This window comes from Cervus elaphus, chromosome 7 (genome assembly GCF_910594005.1).
Source record: "Cervus elaphus chromosome 7, mCerEla1.1, whole genome shotgun sequence".
Lineage (NCBI taxonomy): Eukaryota > Metazoa > Chordata > Mammalia > Artiodactyla > Cervidae > Cervus > Cervus elaphus.
Window position 1 is genome coordinate 41,934,735 of NC_057821.1, and position 13,886 is coordinate 41,948,620.

A 13,886-nucleotide genomic window follows, 5' to 3' on the forward strand; every position below is an offset into this window, starting at 1 on the left:
TTGTTCTCTCAACACTTTCAGCAAGTTTGTAAGCATTTATGTCCCTGTATTAAATCCCTCTTTAGCTGAAGCGTTTAAAGAGTGGTTCCTATTAGTCGCCATAAACACTATATTCCACACACTGAGCAGCATTCCACACACAGTTCAGGAAGAGAACAGTACACTGCAGCGAAACCCTGCGGCTTGTCCTGCTCGTCCATCCCCCAGTCATCTGTTTTTACGTCACTTCAGAGTATGAGCAACAACACAGGCTGGAAACCTAATACAATGCAGCGAATGAAAGCCCGTGGCTGTCACTTAGGCTTGGGGCTCTGGGAGTCATGACTACAATACAGAAATGAAAACACAGACAACTTCCCAGAGAAAGAGAAAAATGTGGGGAGTGTGCACCGTGCGACAAACAGGAGACATAACTGGAGGGAAATCTATGGGTCTGAGGGTTGAAGTGTGGCCAACATTTCAAAGATGAGAGCAGTGCTATTCATTAGAGTAACCACCAGTCACACAGTGCTGCTGAGCACTTGAAATATAGCTAGTGTAAGAGGATGAACGATTATTTTTATTTAACCACATTTAAAACTCACTATAACTACCATTTCTAAAATAATTTCATATTAATTCTAAAAATATTATGGACAAATTATTAGGTTACATCAAACACATTTAAATTAGTCTTACCTGCTTCTTTTAGATTTTCTAATGCAGCTCTAACACTACATACGTGGCTGAAATAAACCTCTCCCCTGCTCAGCACTGGATGAGGGCCCTGCAGTAAGGCAACGGGTGGCGGCTGGTCCCCCCCCAACCAGACATGTTAACACAACCACACAACAGCCCCCCAGACAGCAGGAGCATGCACAGCACACTTATAAACGAGATTAGGAAACTAGCCCAGGGACAGAATACAAGTCAATGGATGAACAACCACACTTGAAAAGGATGATGAATGTGAAATAAAAATTCTTGTTACGGAACCATATATGAAACTAACATTTAAGGGGGCATATATCTCTAAAATAAAAGTGTATTCCTGGTGGAATTCACATTTTTCAATAGTACAAAAGGACTTTAAGGAGAATAAAGCAGGAAAGGAGGAAGGAAATATAACTATTTTCTGCACACCTACCATATGCCAGGGCCCTGGGGACAGAGGCATAATCCAGCAAATCTAAATTTTAGCAGTGACAGGAGATATACCTGTGTGTGTGTGTTAGCAGTAGGGAGCCCTGAACTTGCAGCGCAAGCCAGAGGGGAGGGCAGTGAAGATGAATCACTAGAGCAAGCAAAGCTGCCAACAGCAAAGCAAAGAGAGCAAAGCTGGTTATCTGCAATCACCTAAAAACAAAAGCTAAGGCACTGGTGGGGCCGGTGGCGCAGGAGGAAGCAGCGGTGGTCGTTCTGAAGCTATGTTTGGAACGAGGAGGAAACAGGAAGGAGGTGCCGCTGGGTGAAATCGGGGAACAAGCCCTTGCTCTCCCCTCTGGGGCACAGCAAGGTCTCAAGGGTCTGCTGAGGGAGCAGGCAGCCCGTGAGTGAGTGAGTGAAGGAATGAGTAAAGCAGAGAAAAGTTCAGCTGTTCAGTGACAGAGAACCTCAGCAGACTGTGAAGATCAGTGACCCTCAAGCTGGAGCTCTAGTTAGAATCACCTGGAGGTTCAAGCACTGGGTCTCCTTCTAACATGCTCTTTTAACATCAGAAGATGCTGGCTCTGCTTTGGCTGCTCTAGGGACCACATTCTGAGATCCACTACTGCAGGGGAAGCGAGAGTCAGTCAGCAAGAGATCTAGTTGCTCTAAGACACTGTAAAGCTCTGGGGAAGTGTGCACTAAATCCCAGGAAACTAACTATGTTTGTACTGTCGTAACAACTCACAGTAAGACACCCAAACCCAAAGTTCAACTGGGGCGTTCATTCTTCCACCTTGGATCATCAATTTTGTGAAGGGGAAGAGGGCTACTTACAATACTTAACCACAAAGCTATGGTAAGTCTGCTAATAGTTCAGTTCAGTCGCTCAGTAGTGTCCGACTCTTTGCGACCCCATGGGCTGCAGCACGCCAGGCCTCCCTGTCCATCACCAACTCCCGGAGTTTACTCAAACTCATGTCCATCAAGTCGGTGAAGCCATCCAACCATCTCATCCTGTTGTTCCCTTCTCCTCCTGCCCCCAACCCCTCGCAGCATCAGGGTCTTTTCCAATGAGTAAACTCTTCACATCAGGTGGCCAAAGTATTGGAGTTTCAGCTTCAGTCCTTCCAATGAATACCCAGGACTGATCTCCTTTAGGATGGACTGGTTGGATCTCCTTGCAGTCCAAGGGACTCTCAAGAGTCTTCTCCAACACCACAGTTCAAAAGCATCAATTCTTTGGCACTCAGCCTTCTTCACAGTCTAACTCTCACATCCATACATGACCACTGGAAAAACCATAGCCTTGACTAGATGGACCTTTGTTGGCAAAGTAACGTCTCTGCTTTTTAATATGCTATCTATTTGGTCATAACTTTCCTTCCAAGGAGTACGCATCTTTTAATTTCATGGCTGCAGTCACCATCTGCAGTGATTTTGGAGCCCAAAAAATAAAGTCTGACACTGTTTCCACTGTTTCCCCATCTATTTGCCATGAAGTGATGGGACCAGATGCCATGATCTTAGTTTTCTGAATGTTGAGCTTTAAGCCAACTTTTTCACTCTCCTGTTTCACTTTCATCAAGAGGCTTTTTAGTTCCTCTTCACTTTCTGCCATAAGGGTGGTATTATCTGCATATCTGAGGTTATTAATATTTCTCCCAGCAATCTTGATTCCAGCCTGTGCTTCTTCTAATCCAGCGTTTCTCATGATGTACTCTGCATATAAGTTAAATAAGCAGGGTGACAATATACAGCCTTGACGTACTCCTTTTCCTATTTGGAACCAGTCTGTTGTTCCATGTCCAGTTCTAACTGTTGCTTCCTGACCTGCATATAGGTTTCTCAAGAGGCAGGTCAGGTGGTCTGGCATGCCCATCTCTTTCAGAATTTTCCACAGTTTATTGTGATTCACACAGTCGAAGGCTTTGGCGTAGTCAATAAAGCAGAAATAGATGTTTTTCTGGAACTCTCTTGCTTTTTCGATGATCCAGCGGATGTTGGCAATTTGATCTCTGGTTCCTCTGCCTTTTCTAAAACCAGCTTTTGAACATGTGGAAGTTCACGGTTCACGTATTGCTGAAGCCTGGCTTGGAGAATTTTGAGCATTACTTTACTAGCGTGTGAGATGAGTCCAATTGTGCGGTAGTTTGAGCATTCTCTGGCATTGCCTTTCTTTGGGAGAGGCGGCTGTGCGGGCGCAGGAGGGGTGAGAGGAGCTACTCCACGTTCAAGGTCAGGAGGGGCGGCCCTGAGGAGATACCCCTCATTCAAGGTAAGGAGTAGCGGCTGCGCTTTGCTGGAGCAGCCGTAAAGAGATACCCCACATCCAAGGTAAGAGAAACCCAAGTACCCAAGTAAGACGGTAGGTGTTTTGAGAGGGCATCAGAGAGCAGACACACTGAAACCATAATCACAGAAAACTAGCCAATCTGCTAACAGTAAAAATGGTTAAAAAGTAACAAATAACGGGGAGGGGAGAGAAGTGTTCATGAGACTCACTGAAAAAGACTCTGATGCTGGGAAAAATTTGAAAGCAAAAGGAGAAGAGGGCAGCAGAGGATGAGATGTTCAGATAGCATCACCAACCCAATGCACATGAGTCTGAGCAAACTCTGGGAGACAGGGAAGGACAGAGAAGCCTGGAGTGCTGCAGTCCATGGGGTCACAAACACTCAGACATGACTGAGCAACTGAACAACCACCATCTCAGAGACATCACCTAGATCGAGGATTTAATGTTTCTTTTCTTAAAAAAAAAAAAAACCTGCCCAAGCACAAATTCAGGGAAAGTGAATTATGAAATTTTACATGAAATGGGGGAATTTTAATTGACTGTATGGGAGCTCAATGTCAGGCTGAGGAAGAGAATGCTCTGAAATGCTGTGGCAAGACTAAGCTCCATTAAAAAAATCAAAGTACTGAGTCCATTGTCCCACGCCCTCATCAGACTGATATCCTGAAAGAACACCAAAGTTTCCCGGGAGAGATGCGTGGTCATTCACTTTCCAGATCAGGAAAACGGGGACCACACAAAGGTGCTGCTTGCCCATCCTATGAACTGGGGGACGTCGGCTGTTTCCAGCCTTTTCAGGGGGCAAGACTGACTTGTTCTGCATATGACTGACTGTTTCGATTTGAGTACCCCCAGCACCGAAAAAGTGTTCATTTATTTCAGTGAGACAGTCTATATGGTTGCATAAACTTGAGCTTTTTCTTTTCTGCACACCCCCACCCCACCCTTCACATCTCCAGTGCGCCGGCTACCCTATTTCGTTTTGAAGGTTTTCATCCAACTCATACCACCTGCCAATCCAGGAAGAGCCAGGTCAGCAAGGTGGATCACACCACCACCGGGCAGACGAGCCATTACGAGAATATTATGCAAGCCAGCGCGGGCTGCCTCTCCTCTCCCCGACAGAACAAAGCCCCGCCACCAGTTTTTACAATGATTTTTAGTCCATGAGAAAGAATCAAACAGCATCCCTTCCTTCAAACACACAAACTGGCTTTATTTTCCCAAACCCCTCCCCCATCAACACAAACCTCTGTGGGGAGAGTAGGTTAAACAGAGGAGAAGCAGAAGGCGCACACATTCTGCGCGCGCCCCCCCCACCCACTCGGGCATTCGTTCTCCTCTATTAATAGTCAGTAGGTTGAACTTAAATTAAACCACATCTATTGTCTTTCACAAAAGCAATAAATATGAGCTGAAAATTCCAAGTCACTGCGGTAAAGGCGGGTTGGGCACTGCCTCCAACCTCGGCAAGTCACCATCAGCTGACAGGGCGGCGAGGCACAGGCCACCCCGAGGGCAGTGTCCGTGCCCAGGAGCGGAGATCCCGGAGGAAACAGAACTCAGCAGCTCTGCACCCCACCTCCCACGTGAGCCGGCAATACCCCCAAACGGGTCCTGGCTAAGCCCAGAACAGCAGCAGCACAGAGGAAGGCAGCTTCCTTGCTGGGGGCTGCCCGTGTGTGTGCGGGAACTTCTGCCTCTGGCTGTAACATAAAGGGGGCTGGGACATTTGAAACACAAATGAGGCCAAAGATTCCTTCAGCTAAGCGGTGATGAGAGCTACAGATTTCAGAACAGAAATGTACGCAGAGAAGGAAATTCTGTCCCATCCTCTGAAAGGGGGGATGAGCATGGGCAGTGCTTCTAATTTGATGATGTTTTAGACACAAAGAAGTTTTCCCAGTCCTCCTATTAGCTACCCATACAGGACGAAATACACAATGGAAGAAAACTCTAACGATTGTTTCATAAAAGCAAGGCCTAGAGAAGGGTTAAAGAGAAAGAAAAACAAGGAGACCTTTGAAGCTGTTCCCGAGCTTCCAAAACATCTGGAGCACACCAAACGTATTAGCATATTAGGGAGAGTCAGTGTATTCGGCTTTGTTGTAGAAGAGATGCACAAAAGGTAATTCTGATTATGGAGCCAATGCCCGTCTGTCACCCTGTCACTGCGAGACAAGGTATCACATTACATATTAAACAGTCAAGCATCCAAAGAGAGCTTTCATTTGCAGCAGCAGCGCGAGTGTGTGCGTGCGTGTGTGTGTGTGTGTTGAGGGAGGGGGGTGGCAAGACATAAAAGCAGTCCCCTTGGCAGAGGTAGGACCCTCTCTGAGGTACTTAGAATGTCTGTTTTGCTGCCATGATTAGTGGAAAATAAAGCCTATTTTCACTCAAATTTTGAAAGAAAAATTGGATTGTTTGCGTTGTACATGTGAATGCTAGGGGAAACTTGGCTGGGCCAGCTTCAGAGAGTCAACATGAAAATGTAGTTTAAACCCAACTATACACACTCGGGTCAGCAGCTGAGCCTTTGGATCGATCCTGGGGTCCAGGGAAGCGGGTGAGCAGGGCCAGGGGGGTCTGCAAAGCGAAGCCCAGGCCGGTCCACTGACACCCTCTCCACCACAAAACACCAAGGAGGCTGAGAACAAACCACAGTCATTGAGGCATGGTGTCACTGCCCACAACGAAGCACAGATGAGCGGGCTTTACCACTTCAGCTCCTGGAGGACATGTGGCCCGCTCCCTCAGGAGGATGGCCCCTGACGGACCAGGGCGCCCCTTTGTCTGCTTTCAAATCAGCGATGGCGATTTCCCACTCCAGCCAGGAAAACACAGCCCCAACAGCCCCTCAAAAGAGCCCCCAAGATGCACGTGGAAGGATAGATGGATAAATACAACAGACAGACAGATGGACAAATAGATTAGATGGATAGATAGGCAGGCAAGCACATAGATTGACAGAGAGGCAGGCAGATTACAGAATCCCCCAGGAACCCTTCACAGCCAGACTTTTTCTCCAGAAAACCTTCTTGGACATCTTTTCAGAAAGGGTGTTCATTCAAAACCTGACAGTGATAATGTCACAGAAAAGCTGGGCCACCGGGCAGGCAAGGAAAATATCTGACCCTCATCCTTTTCTCCTCTTTACAGAATCAAGCAAATGACTCAATTTGGGAGATGTGAACAGGAAGAAAGCCAAACAGAAACCCTAGCCCAGGAGGCAGCTCCTCACCTCGAGGCACAAAGGGAACAAGCAGACAGGTCATAAGTACACCCAAGCAGGGGGACCAGACTGCTGCTCTGACTAAACCCCAAACTGGTCAGCACCACCAGGAGACAAAAGACCTCTCCTCCCCACGTCCCGACAGGAGTCAGAGGAGAGGAGGCTCCAACAAGGACCAAAATGCCACAGCGGAACTTCACAGAAGTGCCTCCACCGGAAGGGTCCGCGATCTCTAGGAAAAATGTCTGAATGGGCCCAGAAGCCACTGAGGCTCTGATGGTGATGCCAGTAAGCAGTGCACTGTGTGTGTGTCAGCACAACTCCTCTACTTCTGTAGGGCGAAGGCTCTTCTCCCTACACTCCCCATCCGTCACCCTTCAAATGGTTCCTACAACAATCAGAGCAGGGACAGTGTCTTTTGAGTACAAATGATTACTGAAATACAAGCATTCACATTGCTCTATGACGAAAAGCTCCACCTGCATCCAGTCGCCCTCAGTCTCCCATCTCAGGGTCATGCCTTCTCTCGGTCCCTGCCCCCATCCCGGGTCCTCGCCGTGTTTACACTGGCAAACCAGTCAACCTACTTGTAACTAACTGTCTGTCAAAAGCACAAATCCTTGGAATCCCCTAAAACATGAAACTCAGGTCTCTTGTCAGCTAAGTAAAAGGGTGTGCTGGACAAGTGGCCCAGTGCCGAGCGTCGGAGAGGTCGAAGACTGCCTTCCACATTCAAAAGAAGTGATTAAAGACAGTGTTGGGCTTACGCTGGTGTGGAAAATGAGCTGCAGAACAATGGACCACTGCAGAGCCTGGGAACTTAGAGGCAGACACAGCGGAAGGGAACCCCGCGCATTTTTGTCAAAATTCTTTTAGATAAACAAGACCGGCATGTCCAAAGTCTTCTGTTCCAATTAGGTGACATGCCAAAATCTGGTTTTATAAATCCTGTAACTTATGCTTCTCAAAGGGAGATTTTCCGTAAGCAGAGCATGTTCCCGGATAGTGACATTCTACCTATAATTAAAACGTGTGTGTGTGTGTGTGTGTGTGTGTGTGTGTTTATTTGGAGAGAGAGAATAGGAAAGCTTCATATAGTCATTACATTTACCCCACAAAATATAGTCACCAAAAGAAACCAGTTCTCCAATATTAACAAGTCTCTACAAAGTTAAACAAAGCTGGCTTTAACACAAATCAACAAATCCCATAAAGTTATTAGCTTACAGGCACAACTCCAAACGCTTAAGTGTCCTGACAACTTAATTCAGAAAGGTAAACAGTGACATCCTCACCCCCAAACATCTCTGGCAGTCTTTTATTCCCTAAGCCCATAAAACAGACCCCACCAAAGTACTGAACTCTTTGGTATAAGCTTTCCCGTGCACTCATACCTCGCTACATGCAGATAAGTCAACTGCACACCCACTTCTCAGATGAATATCACAAAGGATAAAGTGGGATATTCAAAGTCCAAAAGAAAAAACAAAAATCTGCTGACAGCAAGCAAGCTAGCTCAGAGAGGCCTACTGCCTCCTGGAGCTACCTTCTTTCCACGGCTGAAATGTAATGGAAACAGTACAGAAAGCAGAACTCCAGTAACAAGGCAAAGATTTGAGGCACCTAAAATTGACGGCCGCTAAAATTCACCTGTGTTTATACTTATGCAAACATGTATGAATGCATGAAATATGGGAGCAGAACCAAGAGCACTCAAAGTTTAACCTTTAGGTCTAACCTAGAAGCACTGAGTCTCTGTTTACATGCCTCAGTTTCCTCCATTTTTCAAGGAAAGAGGACAAGAGGCGGAGAAACAAAGTATGAAGGGAAATGAAAACCATGCATACTGTTTATAAAGGAGACCAAAGCTATGGCAGAGGATGAACTAATTTATAATCAAACATCTATTTTTAAATGCTGGGAAATGATCACAGAAACTAGCAATAAAATAAAGGGGGCCAGCCATCACTGGATGGCAATTCAGTCCCCAAAGAAAGGTCGAGATCCATACAAGCCTGACTAAAACTGCAGATTTGGCCAAAATGGTCAACAGAGCTCAATGCTTTAAGAGCGACATGAATCCTCTCTTGTAAATTTCCACAGTGCCTTTGCAGGAGCCACCACTGCCCCCAGGGAGGATACCAAAGCCGAAAGAATAGTAATATTAAGCAAATCCCAACACTTTTTTTCTAAACATACTCTCATACATATATACAGCACCTTGCCATCCATAATGGATTTAATCAGGACCCCAGCAGGGAAACCCACAAAAGGCCTATTTCTCCAACAAAAGCCACAGCAGCCTGAAACAAATCTAGAGCTATTTGGTTTTTTATTTTATTCATAGGAACAGACCTTCTATCCCAGGTTCCTCAAGATAAGCCACCAAAAACTGCACCTGACAGGCCCGTGGAGCAGCCATCCTCAGAGCCGGATCATTGCAGAGAGACAGAGAGGAAGGAGGACAGAGGACGGGCGGGAGGAGGGGAGGGCGCGCGCGAGGCAGGCTCGGAGCGCTTGTCAACAATCCTCCCCTGCACGTAACGCGGGCGCCTGCGGATTCCGCCAGTGCAGATTCCGCGCGGCCGGGGGGGAGGGGAGGCGCCGGCAGGGAAGGTTATTTATGTGGCTGTGAGACTAACACCAAAGAGGAGGGGTCTGGGGCTTTTTTCCCCCTTCCTGATGAATTAGAATGAGAAGAAGGAAAGGCTCAAATAGCTTTTCACCCTGCAATTTCCTCAACCTGCAATGCAGACAAATCCTTATTTTTAGGATCTCTGACAAGGGTGTGGGGCGGGATGGGGGGCCCCCTTGGATGGGGGCAATTTAATTGTCCACCCTTCTCTGTGCCCAGGGTCAGACCGCTCTCCCCTCCTCGCCCCCGCCCCACCCCCCTCGCTCACACGCTTCCCCCTCCCCAGCCCAGCCGCGGGGTCCTAGCATATTTTCAATGGCATCCTTTTTTTAATATCATAATCTGTGTCACTCAGCACTTGCCTTTTTATTTATTTTTATTTGTTTTTTTGGCTGGGAAACCTGGGCAGCTCTCCAGACAGACTGCAGAAATCTCTTTCCACAAGCTCCGCCTCCTCCATCCTGCACCCGCTGCCCCCCGCCCCAACCCGGGTGGTGCTCCATCACTTCAGTGATGACCGCATGGGCCACGGCTGCCCTCCCCGCCCCCAGCGCCTGGACACCCCGCCCCCAGGCACATAAATTCATCTAATCTAATAAAACAGAAGCTGTTTTCCCTCATTGTTCCTTGCGGATCTTTCACAAAACGGGCTCTGTGGCCTGGCAGCTGGCGAGAGGGGTGAAAAAGGCAGGATTCCAGCAGGGCTGGCCAGCTCCCTGGCCCCAGATAACTGGAGCGCGCATCTCCTTCCCTATGTCATAAGCTGTTTGATTGTTAAAGTCAAAGCTTTTGAAGCTTTTGAACTTCAACTGGCAATTATCAGGTCCAAAGCACATGCTCTGAACACCAGCCCACATTCTCCTCTTTACGCCTCTCCAGAGGGGAAGAAGATGGTGGACACCCTCAGAGAGCCCACATGGCATTGAAAGCTTCACCAGCAGGCTCATCCAAGGGAGCTGGGGAAGGAATGCCCCTTACTCCTACTTTCAGCTTGTAGCTGTTGTTATTTAACTATTGACTGAGCTCCTTCTGGGCTCTACATACATAGGTCAAGTTATCCAGACTTCAAAAAACCCTAGAAGGAGATCTGTCCTGGTTGCAGGGCCAGTGACTATGCATTTTGTCCGCTCTGTTTCTTAAATGAGCGCAGCATCTCTACCTGCCTCACTTTCAAACAAAAAACATCAGGAGGCAGATGATGGTCTGCCCAAACCTCTACTCAATTTCCACCACTTTAAAACCAAAATTACAGGCGAGGCCTTTAAAGATAATCTAGTACAATCCCCCACTTGACAGATGAGTCAACCGAAGCCTCTGCAGTTCTGGTTCTTAACCAAGAGCACGGTGACTAAATCCTCAACAAGCAGAAGGCCATCCAAGAACCTGGGGTCTCTGGGGCCAGGGGCAAGCTAACACACCAGAACAACCTCATGACAAACTCCCTGTAGGATAAAGGGCTGGAAGAGCCTCTGCAACCATTACACGCCCAGTGTGAGCCCAGAACAGACCCTCATTCAGTTCTCTCCAGTGCAATCTAGTCCTATTACGCTGAACAGCTGTTTGGCGTCTATCCCGCTGCAGCGTAAGTCATACACAGTCCATTAAAGGACATTTAAGGGGTGACTTTTGGCTCGTCCCTCTTCTTTGTACTGGGACTTGTCTTAGTGGCCTTCCCTGATCAAAAGTACCCAAAAGGGAGAACTGTGAAGGAGATATGAGGCAGGTATTGATTTGGATGTATGGAAATTTTGAAAAAAGGTTAGTAAGAAAATACAAACCACAAGACATAACCAATGAGTCAGAAATGAAGCTTGAGGGTCATGAATTGATAATGGTTATGCTTAATACCCCCACTCTGACCCTCAGAACACAGCCCGGGCAGGTAAGTAAGGGCTCTCTGCTCTTTCCCTATCTCTAGTCTCCCAGGCTTCCTCTTCCAATCAACTGAAAAAGTAACAAGGTATTTAAAGTCAAAAAGATAAGGAAACACACTTCTTGCCTGGAGAATCCCATGGACAGAGGAGTCTGGTGGGCTACAGTCCATGGGGTCGCAAAGAGTGGGCCACGACTGAGAGACTAACACTTTCACTTTAACAGGATGTTGGGCCCTCGACTGCTCTTACTTCTAAAAGCATAGCAGCATCCGACGACGCATTTTTTGTTGTTCAGTTGCCAGGTTGTGTCTGACTCTTTGTGACCCCACAGACTGCAGCATGCCAGGCTCCTCTGTCCTCCACTCTCTCCCAGAATTTGCTCAAATTCATCAGACTATGCACTAGGGATTTATTCCCTGAAAGAAGAGCTTAGCCAGCCGTGTGTGTCCACTCTGGCCTGTGCTCTGCTGCTGGGTCGGGAACAGGAACTGGGGAAACTCCTGGCTGTAATCTTCAGTAGGTTTTGGACTGTTCGGCTAGAACACTGTTTTACCAAAGAGGAAAGCGATCTTCAGCACCGGACTAGAAGGACCAGCATCCTCCAGGAGACACACAAGAACACCGAGAGCCAAGTTCAGCTCCACAATTTCAGTACTGAAATTAAGAGGGGAGGGTAGAAAGGGAGCCTGGCAATGACTGTTTCTTTATTCAAACAAAGTATGATTGACAGCATCACCAGCCAAATTGCAACATTCAAAGATCAGAGGAAGTCTCAATTCTTAAATGAAGACAAGACTCCCCCCAATACTGGCAACTCTGTTGAGCCCCCCTTTCTGTAACTTGGATAAAATAGAGAAAGTCTGTAAACTCAATCACTAAAATACTCTCTATTGTGCTCCCCCCTAACTCATTATTTTTTACGTTACAGCACAAATATGCATGCCTAAATAGTACATTATCTTACTGTGCACAATTACTAGCTTCACGAAAAGGCTATCACACCATGTTAAGCCTTAGAAGATTTTTCTTCCAGTTCAACATTAGGTTACTAAGATCCCACCATGATTTTGTTTATACTCTGTCCCGTCACTTTCACTATGATTTATCAGACTCTATTGTATGGTGTGTGTGTGTGTGCTCACTCAGTCGTGTCCAACTCTTTGCGACCCCATGGAACCTGTAGCCCACCAGGTTCCCCTGTCTGTGAGATTTCCCAGGCAAGAATACTGCAGCGGGTTGCCATTTCCTCCTCCAGGGATCACACCTGCATCTCTTGCATTGGCAGGCAGGTTCTTTACCACCATGCCACCTGGGAAGCCCCACTGTATGGATATTCCACAATTCATTTTGATTCTCTTGTTCATTTAAAGTGTTTCTGATCTGTTGCTATCATCCTTGCTGCTAACATCCTTCTGCTTGTCCCCTGCCAAGCAAGTGCTATGGTTTCTCTGAGAAACACACCTAGGAGTAAAAATTACTAGAAGTTCTTGGATATGCAAATATTCAAATTTATAAGTTAACAGCACACTGGTTTCCAAAGTTAGTTTTTTTCTTGTGTACCAGCAATGTATCACTGAACCTCCAAATGTTTAAATACGAAGACCTCTTACTACTCAAGACTCCAGAGTACTAGTCACTTCAACTGATACCTTAGAAGAGATCAGAATTTCAGAAAGGATGTCCTATCCCAAGAAATGCTCTGCAGCCGGCCAGGTACAAGGCTGCCCTCCACCTGATTATCACCTCAATGCCAGGACACCTGAGGTCTCAAAATTAAGGACCCACCTACGTGCACAACCAATATGAGCTGGGCCAACTCCAGCAGCTCGCCAGCTGCACTCAGCATTTTAAAAAATACACAGCTGAAGCAAACCCCAAATCTTGGAGGTGGACAAAACTGGAAAGAACAATTCATTTGCTTGCCTTAATCGAATTTGGATATCTAATAATACCCTGTGCTAATTAAGAGAACCTGCTGCCTCAGAAGCATCAAGACCTTATTTTATTCATGTATCCAATCAAGGAAGTCAGCCGATACTGAGGGCTGGGATCCACCTCAAAAAGGAAAGACAAGCCTGTCACAGTTAGAGCCAACCCTGGGGTACCCCCTACCACCCATGATGAACCTCCACTTCCCTACCTATACAAGCTACTGCACGTGATGGGGGCGCCTTACTGCCTGAGTTATGTGCTATGAACAGCCATTTACCAAAAATACTTAAATAGGAAGGCAGGGTAGAGTGGGTTTCCCTGTGAGAGGAAGGCATAATAAAGGTGGCGGTGTCCAGGAAGTCTAGGAAATAAGAGGGTTTTAATGAGCGCATTGCATTAGCCATGTGTCCAAAGATATTTCTCTGTTAGTTGAGCTGACTTACACAGTATGGATCATATCACCTAAATTATAATAATTTTTAAAAAGCCAAATACAGAAAAATGATCCACTGTGCCAATATCTGACTTCCAAAAATACTATTGAAGTGTGGGCACTTTGCAGCAGTCATTATGTTAATAATAAACATTACTTGTTAAAATTGTATTTAAATCAAAGTTAAGACACTGGCAGTATACCAACCAGAATTAAGTACATACGGAGTCTGACTTGGACCCCTTCCAAGAGGGCTTGATAATTCCTGAAGCACCAACAGCGCTCAACTGTGTAATGCATGTGGCTGGCCCTACAGCCAACATGACTTCAAGGCCACAATGTACAATTATAAAATA

General features: G+C 46.6%; 1 protein-coding gene across 7 annotated transcripts in view; it reads right to left on the reverse strand.

Moving 5' to 3' along the window:
* The window catches only part of JARID2 (jumonji and AT-rich interaction domain containing 2), a 229,373-nt gene that overhangs the window by 90,784 nt on the left and 124,703 nt on the right, over positions 1 to 13,886 (reverse strand). The window contains exon 1 of one of the 7 annotated variants that reach the window (XM_043908493.1): positions 9,012 to 9,170. The exons of the other annotated variants lie outside the window; for them this stretch is intronic. Within the exon in view, the coding sequence (XP_043764428.1) occupies positions 9,012 to 9,078 (67 nt within the window). The 5' untranslated portion in view covers positions 9,079 to 9,170. Of the gene's footprint in view, positions 1 to 9,011; positions 9,171 to 13,886 lie in introns of those variants that run through there. 7 annotated transcript variants of the gene reach the window in all.